We start from the raw sequence: 22,338 nt of genomic DNA, 5'->3' as shown, positions 1-22,338 counted from the left end.
CTACAGCCAAAACGTGTGATACTGAAGCTACCCAACCTTGACCGACAGGAAAAATGTGTTACAAACTTTTTATCCGCCGCTAAATGTTAGCTATGCTTCATTTTCCGTTTCGACAAACTTAGCATATTCTTAAATGGGCTTTACTCAAGCAACCAATAGCTTTCCAACAAACGAATTTTTCGACTTTTCATCATGAAGTTTTTGCAGACGCCCAGCGACCAGTAGTAATGGTATAACGTTGATCTCTTTTTTATATCCTTGAGCAGATGCTCAATGTTTTGATGCAGTTTTATTATCTAGCACACCTGTTTAATTTTTAATTCAGCATACCGATTCTACGACTCAAAAAAGCTTTTGCTAGAATTTATCACCAAATTTTGCATTCTTTTGTCGGAATAATATTATAATACTGCACATACCTGCCAACCCTCACGCAATTGCCCCTTGCCTCACGCATCTCACGCCCGTGTCACGCAATTGCCCCTTTTACTCAAGCAAACCTGTTTTTTGCCCCAATCTTCAATTAGTAATCATATACTTACAATTAATAAACTGTGTATAAACATATTTGTGGCATTCTCATCTATCAATAACCTCCACGACATGTAGTTTCTGTATGGAGTTATATTATCTTTCGCTGTGGTGTTTTTATATGCTATGAAAATATACGCTATAAACTCGCAAGAGTGGGGTGGAGACAACTCTTATTTTTATTTATTGCGCTGTAACCAACGCTGCCGTCAACACAACCTGCTGAACCCAATAGGAGGGAGCTGAAACCAACTCACTTGTGCTCTGCTGAAACCAACTCACTTGTGCTCTGCTGAACCCAACAGAGTGCGCTGAACCCAACGCTGCCGACTGTACAACCTGCCGAAACTAACAGGAGGGAGCTGAACCCAACACACTTGTGTTCTGCTGAAACCAACAGAGTTCGCTAAAACCAACACTGCCAATGCTACAACCTGCCGAACACAAAAGGAGGGAGCTGAAACCAACTCACTTGTGCTCTGCTGAACCCAACAGAGTGCGCTGAACCCAACCTTGCCCACTGTACAACCTGCCGAAACCAACAGGAGGGAGCTGAACCCAACTCGCTTGTGTTCTGCTGAAATCAACAGAGTGCGCTAAAACCAACTCTGTCAACGCTATAACCTGCTGAAACCAACAGGAGAGAACACAACTCTTGAAAGGATAATAATTATTTAATTATCCAATTTGTTTGTAGTAACTTTGTGTGAGCTTGCTAGTGATGATGATGATAAATGATATATGCCAATAAAAACGACTTTATTATGATAATACCAATCATGCAGCTATTTCAAGAGCCAAACACAAACTGCCCTGCCTAAAAATTAGTGGCAGTATTTATATTACATAAGCGATTGGCCTAGAGATTGACAGTTATCGTTCAAACCGACCAATCATATAGTCTTGCTGACTGCCGAGTTTCTAATAGTTTTCACATACAGAACAATAAAAAATTATTGCTAGACAATGAGCCATTGTAGCGTAACAATCTAAACACTAACAAAAAGCCCAGAAAATTCTACATATACTGGGTAGCAAACAGTAATTGTAAAAAACAATAAGACATATTTCGATAACGAAAAGGGCTAATTACAAAATCTTATTTCGAGAAAACGTAGAACAAAAATGGAAACAATATTAAACCACTAATGATTAATTATAACATAAACTTCGAATATTTTGACATGTAACCATGAACATAAAAAATGTCTTCCAATGAGTGAACGGTAAGAAATAAATTACAGAAGATTGTTCACTGCGTAAAAATCTTAATACATGGCGTCTGTTATCTTTTCTAGGTCAACCACTGTCCCAGAAGTCCCTTATCTATATATATCGCCCAAGTCACCTTTTCTTTTTATCGGTCTATTATGCTTTTCTGCGCCGAGTGTCCGAAGCGCCTTGATGAGCCTGACGTCCATGTGACCGATAGCCTCCAAATAAGACAATTCTTCGGAGTTATTCCCCCACGGTCTTTTTCATGGCCACCACTCCTTTCATAGAGTTTATTCTTGTGCATTAATGGCGAGAAGTCTTCCTCGGATGCTATTTAGCCGTTCGCTAATGGCGGATTACTAATTTTTATAACAAAATTTACCCTACTCATCAAATCCACGCGTTTTCATTGCCCCCAAAATAGTTTCTCATTCCTTTCCCCACTCCAGGGTTGGCAGGTCTGATACTGCAGTAGACTAATTATATTAGGTGGAGATAAAGTAAAGAGGTTTTTTCAAACTAGTATATGGCCTAATCGTTTGTGCAAAGCAAGAACATCGTGTTGTGTGGATGCTTGAAGACTGCGTAGTGGATTGACTGCGAGGATGGCTGCCTGATTCCGGTTGAAAGAATTTAGCTGCGGTAGTTTAACCCACTTGTTTTAAATAGTTCTTTTTAAGTATCTATGAAAGCTAAAGGTCTAAAAAATTAAATGCGTACAAGCATAAAACAAATTAGTTATACTTTTAGATCAATAATCTAAACTATGTCACTGTGGTAAGAAAACTATTTTGTATACCACTTGTAATATTTGCCATGAAAAGTACATTGCGGAAAACAAGTAATTGTTGATGTTGATATTTTATGATATGTAATTGTGCAACATGCAGAGGGAACTTTTAAAAGAACTAAAGTTAGAAACTCGTTGACTAATAAGGCTATAATTATGACCAGTAGAATTAAAATGTAAACTCAGTTTTGCATTCAAATTAAAATACAGTGGACAAATAAAAAATTAGTAACAAAATTGTATATTATCCTTAGTAACTATAGTTTCCAACTGTAACTTTAGTGTATTGAATGGTTGTGACCAGCTTATAATTATGGTTATGATTTATACTTCTTCCTTCAATGTCGCCATCAATCTTAGGACCCATGGCTAGCGAATTAAAGTTATATATGTAGTTATATAGTTATACGAGGTGAAACGCGATGGTGAGCGCTGTGGTTCTAACTCGACAAAAAGCGTGAAAGCAAGGTGCCCGCGGTGTAGGCCACCGCCTCATTGGCGGCCATTAGCTACTGGTTCCACCGACTACCGCTTGCCATGATCGAGCACTTGCTCGGTTTCGACTAAGTGCTAGGCATCGCTTGTCCTCTTCGTGACCTCTCTTTCGCCGCTCCACCCTTTCTCCCCAGTCACACGCATACGGCGCCAGCCATCCGCTTACGTTTATTTCTATAGATACATTAAATGAATTACAGTTTATAGTAAACATCATGTTAAACGCTAAAATGCACAATAAATTTCACGTGTGCTTGCTTTTCACTATTTTTTGTTTCACTCACACAATATCAAGGGTATATGAAAAATGAAGAATATTGAAGTGAGAGAGAAAAGCAATCAATATTTATTGATTAGTAAAATATAAAATTTGAGTTTGAGCTATCTGCATGATTTAGAACTGACTTTTAACAATGATAAATGTCCTAGTGAAGTTTATCTTAACAGAACTGAAATTTTTGTCTGGCTTTTTTACTTTATATCAATTGCATGTTCATCATTTCGTTCTTGACATATTTGTTGTCCTTTTTAAAAAAGAAACATCAATAAATAAATTATTGTAAATTTTCACTTTTCTAAGTCTATTTCAAAGTAAGTAATGTTAAGAACATCAGGTTTATTGCATAATTTACTTCGCAAACTCATACATTGCTGGAATTTATATAAATGCACGTAAGATGGCTTCTTGTAGTCAAATCATTGCTGCGCTGCTCACAATAACGTCAGTATTCGGTCAAACTTTTTTCACAAGAACCCTCTTCAATACCTGGTAAGCCTTTAGATATATTTTACTTGCTAAAGCCCCCATATGTAGTCTGTAGAATGAAATTTTATTGTCTTACAAGTATGTATGTTATTTCAGCTCTGCAGTCCATCAACTCATCACCAAAACTTGACCATAGGGCTGTCATCAGTGGTGACAGCCCTTTACTCAAGTTTTGGTGGTTTATATATCATGAAATTGAAATAAAATAGTATTGAATTTAATATACAAGTGAATTTACCCTTGTTCATCGGTGAGATGATTCTGTGAGTGCACACAGATCAAAAATACCTTGTTTATTCATTATATCTATTCTTTAAAATATGGTTTAAACAAATTAAATATGGGTTACATGAAAGCTTTAATTATCTTAAATGAAATTTTGCAGTAGCGTTTGTAAATAAACTAATACAATGTTAACTTTTAGAAGCGATCATGAAACAAGCTTTTAAAATAGTATTCATAATTTGGCAATTCCTTTGAATTTTGCAATATTTAGTTAAGCAAATGACTTTGGACACTGACGCATTTGATTGTGAGACACAGTAAAAATATTTTAGAGTTCACGTTAGTTAGGGCATCTGGTCTTATTATTATTATTATTAAAACTCTTTATTAGCAATGAATAGTAATTACAATGGATACATCTTTAAGTGGATTAATAGGAGCAAGTGAAAATAAGAAATCAGCTCAATTGACTGGTTTACAAGTGTAATTTGCAATTTTAGACCTGCATGTTTTCTAGTTAACGGGAACATAGCTACTTAAAAGCTAGCACATGCTACCATAAAATGTATTAATATATTTTTATATCGTTAGTTGCTTAATGCATAGTTGCACAAACAATTGAAATATATTTCACAATTGTTGATATGTTCATATGTGCTTTTGAGAGTAATTTTTACATGTGTCCAAAATGCTAAGTTAATTTGGCCGCTTCATCTTTCAGAATATCGGCAGATGGGTCTTTCTTTATGCAAAGGTGACTCAGATGACCCGCCTCCGAATGATGCACCAGTTATACAAGACATCTCTTCTGCGGTATTTTCATATTGTTTAATCATTCTGTTTGTGAACTAAAAATCTTTATTTTTCCACCATGAGTTTGTTTCCTCAAGCATGAACTTATAATATTTTAATTTGCTTTCAACTGCTGTGTTTATTTGAGAAGCATGCTTAAGTTTATCAGCGTACATAGAAAAGTTTGCAACTTTTGTTGCATCCATGCTTCCAATTAATATTGCTTATACATGTACATTTCAATAGCTTTTATATTAAGCAGTCTCTGCTATATAGAGCCCCTATAATATACTCGTAAATGCAATCATGTTTCTGCTTATTTTTTATAAATGCGTTATTGATTAAATCAATAACAAATCAATTAAAGTTGATTATACGCCAGGTAACTTGAATGTTCAGTAGCTACATATGTATAACTATTGCTGATTGACTAAACACGGGCACCCTGTCATTAAAAGAGAGCTTTTTAGACAAAAACTGTTGCTGGCTGAAAAAAGTTTAAATTTTAAAATAATTTTGCTGTTCTTTTTTTTTAACTTTTTGTAGAAAGTTGGAACTGATGATCCTAGTTTGCAATAATAAACCAAAAATAGATGATCAACTCTGTTGCTTATTATTTCCTTTCTATACCTTGTATTACAACACTACTTTCAGCCTGTTTTGTGGTACACTAAATCCATATCAGTGAATTTTTAAAACTGTACACTTTTATGATCAATCCTTTCCTTTCACATTTTTCAAATGGTTAGAGTTATAAGAAAAGAGTCTGAGTGTTTTTTTCATGAAAATTGTTGTAGATGTATAATAGTTTATGGAGATTTCTTGTCTCCGGATCATTTTTAATTATTTCACAGGAATGAGTTGAATGAAACTTTGATGAAGTTGGAAATACTATACTCCTATATTTCAACTATATCAGTCAACAAAAGCCTGATTTGTTTTAGTATTGCATGGAAGGTTTCACATCGGAATACAAAAATTCTAAAATGCCACACATTCCAGTAAATTATTGCAGTTTGTAATCATCTCAACAAATTTTACCTAAAAGCATGTTTTGTGGCATAGTCTTGCCAGGAGTTCACTGACTCAGGTTAACTGCCTCACATTGAAATGAACTGTAGAGACCATCAACAGTTCATATAAACAATAGCCAAAATTCTTGTAGCTTTACATGCATTTTCTGCATTATTGCAGCTTGAAAAACAAAAATTCAATGATTATTTTGTCATTGTTATCCAACCATTGTTTTTTGGTGGGATAATAATTTTTAGATTTTTACTGTATTTTCAATGGTGTGTTTGTGTTGCTCTAGGAAGAATTCCGAGCAGCATTAAGTGCGGCCCAAGGGAAGATTGTTGTTGTTGATTTCTATGCAACATGGTGTGGACCCTGTCGTACTGCTGCTCCTATATTTCAGGTACTACTTATTTTCAACCTGGCTTGTTGCCTTGTCAGTAGCCAAAAAGATCTCTGATAATACCCATGCTATATTAGGAAAGTTCAGATTTCTGAAATCTGTGTAAAGATTTTTGAGAATTTCTCTGCTGCCAATCTGAAGGAATCCTGTAAAGTAAAATTTAAATTTTCATCTCGTCTCATGTTTAGAGAACCTGCTGCATAGCTCAATTATATCTTATGTTGATGAAAAAAACATGAATCATTTGATTGACAAATTAGGTTTGAGAGTAATACACAATAATTAGTAACATAATGCATAGTCACGTTTTATGAGCTATTTTACTGTTACGTTCAGCATGCTTATATCTTTTTTGCACCTATAGGATGGCTATGTAAGGGTATGGTGACCCAGGCACTATTAAATTCATGTTTAACAACTACTGCTTACCTTTTTGTATTGCGCTGCCAACCAAGAATGGCTCCGCCCGTATTGAGTTAGTACTTTATATTTTGGAATATTGTTTTAAGGTGTGTCTACTTTTCAATGCTTGTCAGACCCATAATGATCTAATGTCTTAAGAAAAATCTTACTGATAAATGGTCAACACATTAGAAGATCGGTACAAATATAGCTGTGGTATGACATTGCAACAGAAAAAATGAATATCAGTTGTCTAAGTAAATTGTACAATTTTAAAGATAAATTCTCTTGTGAAAATCTTACTGATAAAATAAAATTGACCCAAAAGGGTTGACCTAATGATTGTCAAAAAGTAACCAGAGCTTCGTTAAGCACCAAATATGTTGGATGGTTTGTAGTCATACGAGTTTTAATCGTCTACTGTTGGAAATGTTGGGAAGAAATACATGCTCTTGACCATAAAAATTGAAAACTTAATTACAATTTGGACAATGAATAATTATAACACTGGACTGGAAAAGGCAATGAAACGATAATATATTTTACAAATTTCCTCAAGTGCTAAGCAACTCTTATACAGCAGCATAGTGTAGTTCACAGTTGAGCAAACTAAATGATTAATAGGAACAAGGCAGGCAGTAAAGCTATCAACTGTCATTTATACTAGAGATGCCCCGATTCTAAATTCACCAGCCGATTCAGATACCGATCCGATATACCGATCCTAATTGAAAAATAATCCGATTCAGATACCGATTCAGATCTTTTGTGTTGCATAGATAGTAGCTCATTTTATTATGCAAATACAAACATAATGCAAAGAAAACATGAATATTATTGTATTTATTTGTTTGCATTTATGGAAAAAAATATATACATATTCACATACTGACATACCGTGCATGTAGTAACAAAACAGTCCATGTTTCTTGTAATTTGTAAATAAAGGTAATTACTGTTAGTGGTACAGTTCTACCTGTAATAACGAAATCCCTCTTCTATTGTTGGATGAACTGCTGTGTCTGTACAAGTTTAGAGCAAATCAATGTTTCTTTTAAAAACCGTTAGTGATTCAATTATCTCAGTAAGACGTCTCTTTTCTTCCATCATTATCAATGTAGCCGAGCGTACTGAAGGGGGATTCCCTTGCGACAGATGTTGGAGGACAGGCTACATACCGATACGCCACTGGGGTTACCGTTTTTTGTACAATACAAACGATTCATTGTATCGTCAGGATCAAGAGAGTGATGGATAACTTTATGCGTCGACTGATTAAATTACTTTCGTAATGCTAGTAAATAGAAATATTACACTGCGTTCTTGTTTCCCACTTTTGTTATCTTGTTCGTGATTGCTTGCAATAAAACCTATCTGTAATTGGGAAATACCACACTTTTTGTTTACGTTCTGGCTAAAAAGTTTCCTTCGCTGTGTTGATCAGGCTATAGACATGAAATAAATTGTGTGGCAGGCCTGAAATTCATTAAGTAAAAGTAAGAAGCTTACAGCTGATGATTTTTTATTAGTATAGCAGGCTAAAATACAGTTTTCTGCTAAATGGTTGATCTGTAAAAAGTATCGGAAGGTTCAGATTTTTTAAGAAAAGATCGGCCGATACCGATTCAGATACTTGACACTCATATCGGCACCGATACCAATTCCGATACCAAAATCGGGGCAACTCTAATTTATACTGCAAGAAGATATTGCCTGCAACAAACCGTTTCGATAAATGATAAAACTGAAACCTAAGGGGACAAGATAAAATACAATTTCATGTCTTTAAGTATCAAAGATGTTACATCTTCTGCTTGACCAATGCATAAAATGAGACATCGGGATTTGATGACAAAACATTTCATGTAACGCAGAGTCATTAGCCAGCTAACACGTGTCATAGCTTTACCTCTTGGCATCTTCAGTGATTTAGAGGATCGATTATTTACAGGATCGATCGTTTAGGGAATTGATCAGCGTTCGATCATGAAAAGTCACTGGTTGACTCTGAAGCATATTGTGTGTAAAAAGCTAAATTGTTCAAGTAGAAGTTTCCAGGTGCTATTATATTTTCTGACCCATGAAATGTTTAACAATGTGCAGTTTTTAGCAGTTTTCCAATAGCAGTTTGTTTAGATCAAGCTCTGTTCACTTTGCTGAGTCGCATAGACTTACAGAAGAGAGCTGCTGCACCATGAACAACAACAGTTTATACACTTATATAATAAATCATCATTTAATCTGTAGCACAATAGTATTGTTTGGGTGTCAAATCTGGATGAGATAGTCCTCTAAAGTTCTGACTAATATTAAACACACATATCATAGACGATTTGCAACCCATCTGAATAATTTTTCTAATGAATTAATAGATGCTGTAAGGTAAACATGTTTGTGATGAGTAAATGAATTATTTAATTTGTTCATAACTAATATAAGTCTGTATAACCATTGCTTCATTAAAATAACATTTTCACACTCTTCTATATTGCCACCCTGTAATTGAAATTGGTAACTAACTTTTCTGCTGTCGGTGTTGTTCCATTATTTTTAAGGAAATTTTTTCTAAATACTATTGCTATCCAATAATTTTTCCTATAAAATTGCTATCTGCTATCCACTTTATAGGAAATTGCGAACAATTTTGCAAAAACATGCATTGCTCTTAAAGTGGATGTGGATGAGTTAGAGGTAAGCATTGATCTATCAGAAACTTTATAGCCTGTAGATTTTTGTTCTGTAGTTACATGACATGCTTGTGGTGAGCCATCAACTATCTTGTGTGATTAGATAAATTGTCCGGAACTCTTCAGGAATAAACCAGCATTCTGGCTCACTCTCGAATGAATGCATTGCTTATTGAGCAAAAGATTGGTGTATGCTGTTGCATATTAGTCTATATGCCAGGTTCATCATGTCATCTTTCTTCGTAGTGACTAGCAATAGACCAAATTTCCAGCAGCTAAAAGAATTAGTACAAATAATTCTACACAACTTTAGCGTGTTTCCTCTACACTATTATAAGACAAAACATGCCAATGTGTATCTACCATAACATAACACGTAGCACAATAACAATAGTTATATTTCAATTGCCCAACTGTCCTGCACCTCATATCCATCTATATAAATCTTAGTGTTTACCTTTTTGTTAAACCCTGCCTTCAGTATAACAATTAAAATCTAACAACGGAAAATCCGCATGGCACTGGATTTGGGAACAGGACCTCCAGATCTAGAGGTAGTGAACTTAACCATTAAGCTACACAGAATCAATGGGTTCGTTGGGCAAATAATCATTACACTGGCTAAGATACCCACACTTGAAGCCCTTGCTCAGGGTTAATAACTATCACTGTTAACCGCTGCGCGTAGCGATTGTTAAGCCAGCACAAAATGTGGGAATTGTTTTAGTAAAGATTTTAGTAAAAATCTAGTTTTCCATGTAAGCTGCTCAAATTCATTAGGTAATTATTGTATCACTCGTGCAACGCCAGGCATTCATCTAGTTATTTATATAATTACTAATATAGACCATAATCTATTATTTGACAACGATTTGCAACAATGGTGAATAACACCAGTTATCTTAGCCTAATCTGTTGTAAGCATCAGTCTGTAGAATAACTGTGAAGCAGAATATTTGGCATGCCTTGTTAGTTTAGGGAATTCATGAAATGATAATTAACTTTGTTGCTCTTTGAAGCTTTAACTTTTTATAGGCTTTGGCTGCAGAACATGGAGTTACGGCCATGCCTACTTTTCATGCCTACAAAGATGGAGTTAAGGTTGGTGAGCTAGTCGGAGCCCCCACTCATGAGCGTCTAACAAAACTTTTTATGAGTACTTAACATTAATTGTTGTTTTGATTTATGAAAATATCAATGAAACAAGATGTTTTTTAGTGCAATTCTGAAGGTATTAGACGAAGCGCAATGACTTGGAAGATACTTGAATATACATTTTTATGTATCTTGTACCCAACAGCACAAGCTGCTAGAATAAAGGGTTATGAGAGTATCGCTCAATTTCTTGTTTCAACAAAAACCAATTTTAATTTTCTCATGGTTTTTCCTTGTTTACTGATGTTCCTTGAAGTTTATTATTAAACTACATGTGGTAGGCATCAAAGAGCTGTTTGATGTTATCAATTGTGTGACACGCTAAACCATTTACTGTATTTGCAAATGTAGGCCTACAATAATTAAAGGTTTAGAACATTTTTTTAGTTTTTGAACTTTTCAGTATTGTTATATTGTTTTACATTCCCGTCGAGAATGGTAAACTTTGTTACTTTACTCTCTCCAGAGAAAAATAACACTTGATTTTTTGTGCAGATTACATAAACCTGCTCATGTTCAGGCAACTGCGTCGGTTGTAAAATCTGAAAATTCTCTAACAAGTTGGTAAGGATTCAGCAAGGCCTAGGGCAACCGATGGTAATCTGTCCGACACTGAGATGAAACTTGTCTAATGCTTGTGTGAAAAAATACAACCATTTTTAACCAGCTCACAAGCTCTCATGTTGGTGTTGCATGGCAGCTCCGATTGCGATTGCTTTGTATGCCTGTTTACATATCCTGATTTATCAGGCAGATGTAGAGATAAGATGTTTATAATAAGCTGGTGAGAATATTAGTATGGCTAGATGTATTGCCTTTGGTGTTGCTTTATTACTGCTAACGTCAGTCAAGAAGATCTGAGCTAAACTGTCTGTTATAATCATGTTAAACCCTTGGATGCTGCCAACAGCTTAACCATCTTAACAGATTTGTAACTATTCAAAACAATGGTGATTAGAAGGCATGAAAACAAAACAACCTGTTTATTTATTGTATAAGGAATGATACCTTATACTGTTATTATAGTCTTATGGTTTTATAACAATTTTTTATACATAAATATCTTAGCAATGCTAAATTATTGATTTTTTTGCCTAATTAATAAAAAACTTTCATATTCTGAATAATCGTCTGGTTTAAACATTTTTTTGAAAAATGCAAGAGCGGCAGCTGTTTGCTACTGAAAAGATTCACAGATGTTATGTATGTTGTTTGCAAGTACGGATGTGTTGCATCAAAATTTTACAAATTTTATCTAGGGCAAAAGAATAGTTAGATCATCTAGTCAGGCTAAGTAGTCTGTAGGTAGGCAAGGGTAACAGTATCATCAATTCTACATTTAGAAACGTATTCACTTATTCCTATTGCCATTAATTAGCTTAGTCTTTTAGGGGGCAAACGCTCTGTAAACTATTTAAAAGTGGATTCAAATTCTCGCCTGTTGGCATTTGAATCACGTTGATTTATTCCATCCTTCTCGATAACTTGTATCCACACTGCATTATTGCTATTATGACTTCAAGTTGGAATGTGACTGCGGCTGGTTTTGCTCATTTCCATTCATCCATAAATCAATAAATGCTATGAAAGGCCAGTAATAGAAGCCTAAAAACATACACCATGTTTTCATGCTGCTATTCTCCATAGCCTCTTTTAATTAATGGAAATAAGCAAAACTACCAAACTTTGACCCTTCAAAAGAAATTTTGCCTATGCTGAATGTTATTTGAACTGGCTCTGCAAAGGATCCTTTGAAGAACGGAAACTGTAATTTTTTGCCGTAAGGATTCTGGTTTGCATTCAAGACCATGTGCTGTAATTCTAACCAAGGTCAGTCATTCATACCTCGGCCCGTCTTGTATGTTGTGATAAGCCGTGTGGCTTCGAAGAAAGCGCTAGGAACTTGTGTTTCCCCAACAGATAAGCTATAAACCGTGATGTTGCATTGGCTATCGCACAAACAGGCTCAAGTAGAAATGTTAATCATAATAGCAAGGTAACCCCAAATCCACATATCAATAGGGTGGGATAGTTTACCATCTACGCAGACCGTAGCCAGACTAAAACATAAACTTGGAGTTGCTTTCTCCTTGGAGAGTACAATTATAAACCCATGTATCTTCATCAAGCTTTCCATGTGTTGGCTATTTCACATTGACAATTCATCTACCTAGTAAAAAATTTACTGCTACTTTTTATTATCATGTATTTAAATATCCAGCATACTGATAGCAGTGTGGTCTATTTGCATCAACTTGGAACATTCTAAACTGAGTGATAATATTCTCCAAAGAAGGTGCCAGATTATAGTTACAGGACTAGAAAGGTTCAGCGTAAGAGCTGGCCATAACTCCATTAAAAAGAGGTTCTGATATTCAACCAGGTGAGTGGATAGATATCAGTGAATGTTGTCTGGGCTCAAGTTTCCGTCTAAGAAGACTTAGTGTTGTATTCTGCTATAGACCTTAGACCAGCCAAGTGTAATCTCTGGGTAGGCATTGTTTTGTTTAATAAATTTTCTTGCTACAGCCCTGATTGATACATTAACACCACTTATGAACAAATTCCTACAGGCATTTGGCAAAAAGGCAACCAGAACAAAAACTACAAGATTGTAGAATTGTTTATGCTAAACTACATATCATTACATGCTTCAAATCCTTCGAGAATCAGATGAACAAATAAGCTTTTCAATAAGCATCATTTCCATTTTTTCTCTTTCTATGCAACACTACTATTGAATGAACTCTACCGTTTGAATTATGTATATAAAAAAGGTTTATAATGCATTTATTGTATGAAGGTGTCAAGCTATCATTTTTTAATAAGACAGCAATGGAAATATATTTGTTTTACATTAGGACATTTTAGTACATGTATTACTATTTACAAATGAAGGGTGTCATTTTTATAACCATGATGTTAACATAAGCAATTTTTTGCTAAATAAACATGTCAACGTCTATTGCTGATTGTCTGCACAATTGCCTATTATAATAAACAGTTGATCAGGCAAGTGTTTTTTATAGACACACATGGTGGATTCATTTATTATAGCGTAAGCACAATATATTCACATTTAGAAGTTAACTAAGATATCCTGAGAGCTTCATTACAAATAATAAAACGTACCTGTGACTACAAAAACTTTATATATACATGTACATATTTTTGGCAGTGAACACGTTCCTTACTTTAACCGAACATTACCTGCTTTAAAAAACGTTGCATATTTATACTAATTTTAATCATTCGTAACTGAATAATTTATTGTATATGGCATATTTGTATTACCTACTAATATAATAGTAAAAGAGAGTGAATAATGGAGTTAAACAACTTGGGTAAAATAGGTAGCTCAGAAAAGCGCTGTTTAGGAATACAGAAAGGTAAATTTAAAAAATTTGTTGCTAATACATATGCTTCCGAAAGTGGGCCGCTATTGGTCAACATCAACTACCTTTGATGTAATTAATTTTGGCTCAAACGATGTGTAAGACAGGGTATTTGTGAAGAGAATTTGAATTTTGTCAAGTCATAATAGCAAAATTCTTCGCTGGTTTTGAATGCGATCAGTTTCTGGTCACTGGCCCCTAAAGGTGATAACCCTCACTTATTAGAGCCGAAATTAAATAAATTTCAGTATCTTTTGGTGGTGTTGATCCCGTAATTGAATAAGGAATGCCTAAACTCCAAGTAAATAATAATCACAAATAACAGCATTATGCTGTCCAAGACGCCAGAGGCATGGAGACGACGAAACAGACCAAGGTGGCAAAGTCATACAAGAGGCATCATAATCTATAATCTGTGCTACACCCACAGTATTATTATGTAAAGATTTTGTGACTCGCGCTGGAACTCCATTTTGGAATAAAAATAAATTTTTAGATCTATTATCATCGAAATTTTACTCTCACTTTAACTAAGATTCCTCACAGTATGACTTGCTGAAATAAACAAACACTACGAACCTTTCTCTTTGACAGAATTTATTTCTACTGACCAAACTAATATCTTTATGTTGTACATATTCATTTTACATGATTATTAATTAAACTTTCGACTGAGAATAAGAAGTTGTTTACCTTTCAAACCAACCCAAGTAAAATAGCATACCTGAGACAAGCCTAAAAAACCACGTGATTCAAATGTAACAACTAGGCTTTAATCTGACCAAACTGAAAAACAGGGAGTCAACTAGAATCACAACAAGAGAAGTGTGTTTAGAATAAGCCCATGCATATGAACATACTTCTCTATCCACCGAAATTGACACCTTTTTTTGGTAAACTACCAAGATATTTCAAAGGACAAGACATAGGAGACTGAAAAACCTGATTAAGTCAATCTCTCTCTCTCATCAGTACTAAAGTACTAAACACCATCAGCCTAAGACCATTTAAAGAGATGAACAACTTCAAAGACTACTCTGCCCATTAGAAAATGCTCATTTACTCTATATAATTTTGAAGTAGGCAAGTCACTCTTACCCTGCCTGAAAAGCTTGTCTGCCTGACTATGGAGTATTTAATACATATTTGGCTGCATCACATATGTTTTTGATGCGTTTACTTTATTGCTTGCTTTATGACGGCCTTTATCAAAAGTGTGTGAAATTCTGAATGTGGTCTGGCTTTGCTATGCTGGTATTACTGGTAATTTGGTAACACTATGAATGTCAGTTATTTAACCTATTTCAGAAATTCATGTAACAAGAACTTTTCTCGTTATAGTAAGTCATATGTCTAAATATGTTATGTATATTTTGAAGTAATATGCTTTATAGGCTTGTTTATAAGTGTGTGCACAAAACTCAAAAGTGTAAACAAAATGGTGATCTGGCACATTTTTGCCCAGACAACTACTAAGAGCTTATCATTATTACTTTCTTTGTGTTCCTTGGAGTTATAACAAATATTAAAAATGTAGTATATTTAATCTTTCATTGAGCATAAAATTTGTCAATACTACTAAAAAAATTAATTGCGCATAGGGTGCTGCAAGCAAGTACAAGATAGCATACCATATAATGTCGTTTTGTGAGCATTACACTGCTTATTAAAATTAACTTTAACTAATTTAAAGCTTTACACATAGCTCTCAAAAACCTTTACAAATCGTTCAGACATTTTCTCTATGGCTCATTTATTTGTTTTTCACATTGTAATGTAAGAATACTAGCTCTCCCAAAGCTATGAGACAAATTAAGGAACAATCTGCTAAGTTAATGAAGTTGTAAAAGGTGCAGTATAACTATAAAAGCGCACAAAATTGCAAAAGTGGCTTACATCTAGTCAAGCATTTGAAATACAATTTTTTAGTTTCATGTTCTTTGAACAAGCCAAAGCATTTATTAATACCATGATCATAGCTTATATTGTCAGTTTACAAACACTTCACATGTATTTAGTGATAGACACATTTGTATGTTATAAACTTGACATAAGTTGACATAAACTATGTGGCTAGGTATAATTATTGTGATAAGTATTTCATTTCAAAACATTTTTGTTAAAACTCATATAACGAATTTATGAATTCGATGAAGTGCAAACCCTAACAGGCTTGCAATATTATGGTTAGAATAAAGACTATCTTTTATTTCATTCTTTGCCTTTATATACATTTGTAATTATATGTACAAGCAGTCTGACACAACAAAGTTGCATGGTTTAGATAAGTAACATTTTGTGCTTTCCATATCTTATTAAGCTACAAATAAATTAATTCTTTAAATACAAGTATCGCCAAGAAACTGTTGTTCTAACTACAGGAAAGTGCATATTCGATATTTTGGTAAAATTGATTTTCATAGTTTAAAAGAAACATTTGAGTTTATTTTAGAACAATGATGTTTCCGTGTTTTTTACTTCAAATCATCCAGTTTAATATTATCCCATATATTGTTCTCTAAAACTATATTAATGTCCTAAATTTCTCTACAATGTTGCTATAAAAAAAAGATTTGAGCTGCAACAACATGCAGGTATTCAGCAAGTTGATTATATCTAATGAAAGAGTGATCACAAAAAGTCTATGAAAAATTGGTCTTTGCGTTTTTCTGCAATACTTGAAAATATCAGACTGGCTTGGTCTACAGAACTCTGATTGTACAAATATTTACTTAAAAGCTTTTCCACAAACTGAGTGTTTTCACCACAAGTCAATTGACCATGTGAAATGTGATCGAGTCGTGTTGCGACTGTTAAAAAAGGTGGAATGGTACACTGAATAAAAAGACAACGATTTTCAATTTTTCCTTTGAGTCATGATTTTCTGTTTGTATTAACAGTGATTTAGTGAGTAATAATAAGTGAGTTTACTGGAAACTGTTTTAGTTGAGTCAGCCAACCCATGGGTCTCTTTTTATGTAAGTTTGATGCAGGAAATCCACGAACACAAGTACAATTGTTTGACGCAAAAAAAGATGGTGTAATAAAAAGGATTTCCTCTCACGTAAGTATTTATCCTTAACCAGTTGTTAAGCTGAGCATCAATCTATTTAGATATAAATATCTATAAACTTATAAAACTTTGATTGTTCTGTAATATTGCTTGATACATGTACGTTTGCACTAAAGAAGTAATACAGGTCTTAATTAAAATGATTGATAAAATATTGCTATGTATGAAGCTTTAACTTGTGGTATTCAGCTTAGAAAACTGACACTCTACCACCTTGTGCTCATCCAACCATCTCTCAGTGTTGTAGAATAATCTTTACTATAATAAGAGCCATGCTCCGTGACGTTAAAAAATTTCTTTTGTGAGGGAGAGTTGTAAGAGCTGACTGCCAGAGCTGCTAGCGTTACATACGGTTTGCTTAATGTGAAATAAGAGTCGGTCCTGTTCGAAGCAATGCCAGCCAATCTTAGAACTTTCATTTTCGTTAAGAATGCCCTACGGTCTATCTGGCTAGAAACTAAAAAATACGCATTCGCACGCACTAAGGACGATTGCCCTCAATGAACGCGTTCATGGATTGTTCTCTTTTTAAGCGGCGTAGCAATTTGCGTTGAAAATGAAAGAAGCCCCGAGCAATACCAGGCTTACCGCTGCTAGTATATATATATTATATAGTTATTGTATATATGAAGCTCATTAATCAGTTTTGGATTTGTTAGCAGTTGGTGTTTTTCTCATAGATGGTAAATATAAATACGTATAATATATATATATAAGATAGGCCTATCGATAAAAAGTTATCCATGCTCTTTATGATAATATTTTTAAACTATGTAAATGTAATTTTAAAACTATTACTACAAAATGTAAAAGTTTCAAAGACTAATTTTTAGACCATTTCAAACTTTTTTTAGCATATCCCTTTAAAAGCATGCAAGTGTACTTGCAAAAATGTAATGAGGCATTTTTGCACTGATAAAAATGATATGATATATAAAAATGCCCACTGATATAAAAATACAAGGAGGCATCTGTTTTGCCGTCACTGATGTTTATTAATTATAAAGCGGCGCTGTAGTAAAAATCAGCCTTGTCATAATTATGGCAACAGTGTATGCTTTAAGTTTTTTAAATAAAACGCGTATAAACTAAACCCACTATAAGTTTATGAAGATAATTTTATAGCCAAGCATTGAAATTGAATAAAAAAAACATTCTTTTTAAGAAGGAACGCAATTACTGTATGAACTATAACTAAATACATGTACTATTAAAACTTAAATAACAAAATGATAATTAAAATCTTTTGTATTGCTAAATACTCTCATTAATAAACAACTGATTCCATGAGATATTTTGTCTCTAATAACCATCAAATTGACAAAAAGTATAAATTAAGGTTGTATAATTCCTAATCTATTTGCTTAACAATCTTGGTTTCTTGTAAGATACATGTATGTCAAGGTTATGCGCAGAAATATAGTTGTTGGTTATAAATCTTTTATTCACTTGTTAGTAATGTGATATAAGGAGATCTACCAAAATGGCTGTTAACGCAAGGATGGTTATAGGTTAGTTATGGGATGACTGGCTAACGAGCTATTGAACAAACCTTTTAGAGAAATTCCAATGTCTTATGTTTTGTTCTAGAGAGAATTTCAGTCATTGTTAAAATCAGCTGGAAAGAAGACTGTTGTTGTTGATTTCTACGCTACGTGGTGTGGAGCTTGCCGTTCAGCTGCTCCTATATTTCAGGTACTAATCTGTATACATGTATATTTGCCTTCAGTTGTCTGTGGGTATGTCCTCTATTAGAAATAACTTTTGATTGAACAGTCTGACTGAAAACCCGATGTGACGTTTTAAAGGTATGGCCACATGTAACGCTTATATCAAAAGCCAGGTTTTTAACCAATAAAAGTTGGGAGCACCTAAAATGCATAACCAGGGACACATCAGCACACTTCGCGTCGAGGTGTGACTCCACGACCTGGAGCGCGTCGAAACATTCTAAGGCTAATGATGGCACATACCAATCGTAGTTCTGCCTGTGTAATGCCTCAAATTTTGAAAATTTTCAGATTTTATTTAATGGTTCACTTTTGATATTACAGTAGAATGTTTTAGAAATTTTTTGACGAGTTTTTTAGAGCATTCAAAAATTGCACCCATTTGCTCATTTAAGTATACCCAACTTTCATTGATTGAAACTTCTCATACACATAACCTTAAATACATGTACATTGTATGTGCCTCTATGGCCCTTAGAGTATTTATAGGCATTAGATGAGCCAGGGTACAACTTAAGTTAGAGCCTGCCGTTTTATGTGAAAAAGAGCATTTTAACTTCAAGAGACTACACTTTCTATTTTGACTAAGTTTTGCAACGTTCAAGCACAAATGCCTGCAATTGCTGACCTACAATGTAGAGGATGATAGCTTTTCACATGAACAACTACGCTTTTGATGGATGCTTTATAGAGCTGGCAGTCTCAAAAATCTTTTTATGCTCCATCTGGTGCCACAAAGAATGTTACTTACAAAGAAGACCTTAACTAAAATTGTATTACATAATATCTTTATCTTGCATTTTGTTATTGAATAAAAAGTTTCTGTTACAGTATATTTCTATTAATATTGAATAGTTTGTGTAGTTTAGTTTACAATTTAGTTTTCAAGTGTGAGCGGATTTTATTTAATTATCTGTATCATTAATTCACATGTATGTTAAAGCAGTTTCCGAAATTACTAAAATTATTCAAAAAGGCATCATAAGAATGTCTCATTTCCTTCCCGGACAATGCTGGGTAGGTCATTCTATTACTTTTATATGAATGAGATGAATTAAACAGTTGTTTATAACATAACTGAGAGTTGTCTCACTACGCTGCCTATTATTGAGCTATGCTGACAATCTAATGTGATGGACCAGTGTTCAAACCTTGCTGTTTTGATGTTCAATATGTGATGAACATTTCATTAATTGTTACAGGAGCTAGCTGCTAAATATGCGAATAAGTGTGTATGTGCTGGTGTGGACGTGGACAAAGCACCGGTAAGTATTGACTGATATTATTATAACTTATCACATTTAGAGTCTTGTTAGTGAATTATTATACGGTAATTATCTGCTATTGGTTGAATAGTCATAAACACACTGATGAAGTGATGCCTAGCTTTACTGAGAGCAGGTCTTCAAAATGAAAACCACATTCTCAATTGAGAAAACTTTCAAATTGCAGCTAGTAAATTAGTTACCTTAAGTATGCAAGTTCTTTCTCCTCAATATTTTCTTAAAAGTGACTTTTTGTTCTGCTCACCTTGAGTCCTCTCTGTAACTAATTCTGATAATTGTTCCTGCAGGATGTGTTGAGTGTGACCACAGTCTGTATGTGTGAAATATGTACAACTAAGTGCTAGCATACAGAGCAGCAGAATGGGACGTATGATCAGTAGTGCAAACACACTAACAAATCAATAAAGTGACAAACAATGGCGCAGTAACTATAACAGTTAAACAGGCGCAGTTGCTATCACAGCAAAACCTGTGCAATTGCTATAAGAGTAAAACAGGCACAACTACTATAACAGTAAAACAGGTGCAGTTACTACAACAGTAAAACAGGCATAGTTACTATAACAGTAAAACAGGTGCAGTTACTATAACAGTAAAACAGGCGCAGTTACTATAACAGTAAAACAGGCGCAGTTGCTATCACAGTAAAACAGGCGCGGTTGCTATCACAGTAAAACAGGTGCAGTTGCTATCACAGTAAAACAGGCGCAGTTGCTATAATAGTAAAACCTGTACAATTGCTATAAGAGTAAAACAGGCACAGTTACTATAACAGTAAAACAGGTGCAGTTACTACAACAGTAAAACAGGCGCAGTTACTATAACAGTAAAACAGGCGCAGTTGCTATCACAGTAAAACAGGCGCAGTTGCTATCACAGTAAAACAGGTGCAGTTGCTATCACAGTAAAACAGGCGCAGTTGCTATAATAGTAAAACCTGTGCAATTGCTATAAGAGTAAAACAGGCACAGTTACTATAACAGTAAAACAGGTGCAGTTACTACAACAGTAAAACAGGCGCAGTTACTATAACAGTAAAACAGGCATAGTTACTATAACAGTAAAACAGGCGCAGTTGCTATAACAGTAAAACCTGTGCAATTGCTATCGTTATGCACCAAAAGCTATAATAAGAGTCACAATAGGTTTAGTTACAGAAAAATTTCTATATATGGTAACTATATATAGACCTATAAGCAATAAACGGTAATGAGACAAAATATGAGTGAAAGTACTTTTAAGGGAAAGTTAACTTTTAGTAATCCACGACCTGTTGAAATCCTGTTTTTTCCAACCCATCTTTTTCTCTACAAAAGGATTTTCGCAGAAGTGTTTAATTCAATCTGAGTTGTATTACACTTGTTTATCTGACAATATTTATTTAAAGATAGTATGACAGAGTAATGTCCTAGTCATACTGAACTACCATTCAACACAACAAACTTGTTGTTTCCCTTTGTCGTGTACCTGATGATGTAAGTAGCTCACTAGAAATAATGTGGAACTTGTGGTGATGCTACAGCACCGGGAGCAATGATGATCTCATTGGTTTGAAACATGTTTTCTTAAAGCTTACAGATGTTGATAAAACTTGTTTTGTATCAGGAGATATATACTCTGAAGCTTGATTATCTCAACCGTCACTGGCTCTAATAAAATATATTATCTTTGTGGAAGATGCGATGATGCTTCATCTTCCTCCTATATAGAGGAATGAGAATTAATACATTCTATGAATTCATGTGTTGATGCTACCTAGACCTCCTCTCTTTTTCTATTCAGACTCCTTGATCTGATTTGCCAGTTAAAGGTCAGGGGTCACAGTGCTGGGGATAGCATGAATAAGCATGCTTAGGGAAAACAAGCTTGCGTCAATTATGGACCAGACTACAGATAGTTTTGGTATGTTGGTAATAGTGTAGGTAGCCGCTAGTTAAATTTCTGCAATATCATTCCATATTTCATGTCATTCCATTTAGAGAATACTCTTTAAACTAGAGTGAGAATCTGCTAACACATAGAATACACAACTATACGACTTTCATCCATCAGCACATTCTGTATCAAGACTCATATGATTCTGCATCAACAAGATTGGAGAGTCACCAACTATCCATAGCATTTCTGCCAGAATAATTGATGAGTGGTTGGTTGACTTGTTCTTAAGCCAGTCTTGTTGGGTAGCGTCTAGAATTATACTGCAACTCCTTACAAAACTCTCATTGCTCTCAAAGATTTACAGTCGGATAGTATTGTCACTGCCATCTTATGTTACAACTTGTAGAGATTGTTCTTTGAAAAAAAGCTACAGCGCAGATGAGTAACGATTGATCGACTACGATAACATCAGCATTCGCAAATGTATTATCACATCGCAGT

General features: G+C 34.3%; 2 protein-coding genes across 2 annotated transcripts in view; both read left to right on the top strand.

The window, feature by feature from the left end:
- The window catches only part of LOC137394300 (SLIT-ROBO Rho GTPase-activating protein 1-like), a 207,335-nt gene extending 198,574 nt beyond the window's left edge, over positions 1-8,761 (top strand). The window contains exon 19 of the transcript XR_010978327.1: positions 8,747-8,761. The gene's annotated coding sequence lies outside the window, so the exon portion shown is untranslated. The remainder of the gene's footprint in view (positions 1-8,746) is intronic.
- Positions 212-10,552, top strand: LOC137394310 (uncharacterized). The gene is made up of 5 exons (XM_068081032.1): positions 212-230; positions 4,744-4,835; positions 6,127-6,231; positions 9,262-9,324; positions 10,356-10,552. The coding sequence occupies exons 2-5, from the start codon at positions 4,755-4,757 to the stop codon at positions 10,482-10,484; spliced, it is 378 nt and encodes a 125-aa protein (XP_067937133.1). The 5' UTR covers positions 212-230; positions 4,744-4,754; the 3' UTR covers positions 10,485-10,552.
- The last annotated feature ends 11,786 nt before the right edge of the window (positions 10,553-22,338 follow it).

This window comes from Watersipora subatra, chromosome 1, assembly GCF_963576615.1.
Source record: "Watersipora subatra chromosome 1, tzWatSuba1.1, whole genome shotgun sequence".
NCBI lineage: Eukaryota > Metazoa > Bryozoa > Gymnolaemata > Cheilostomatida > Watersiporidae > Watersipora > Watersipora subatra.
This window is presented reverse-complemented; position numbering and strand designations above follow the sequence as displayed.

Bases quoted from the DNA above. Each gene is read 5' to 3' on its own strand.
- LOC137394310 (XM_068081032.1), top strand. From the start codon at position 4,755: ATGGGTCTTTCTTTATGCAAAGGTGACTCAGATGACCCGCCTCCGAAT. The intron at 4,836-6,126 runs GTATTTTCATAT...GTGTTGCTCTAG, and splicing joins TACAAGACATCTCTTCTGCG to GAAGAATTCCGAGCAGCATT. The intron at 9,325-10,355 runs GTAAGCATTGAT...AACTTTTTATAG, and splicing joins TGGATGTGGATGAGTTAGAG to GCTTTGGCTGCAGAACATGG.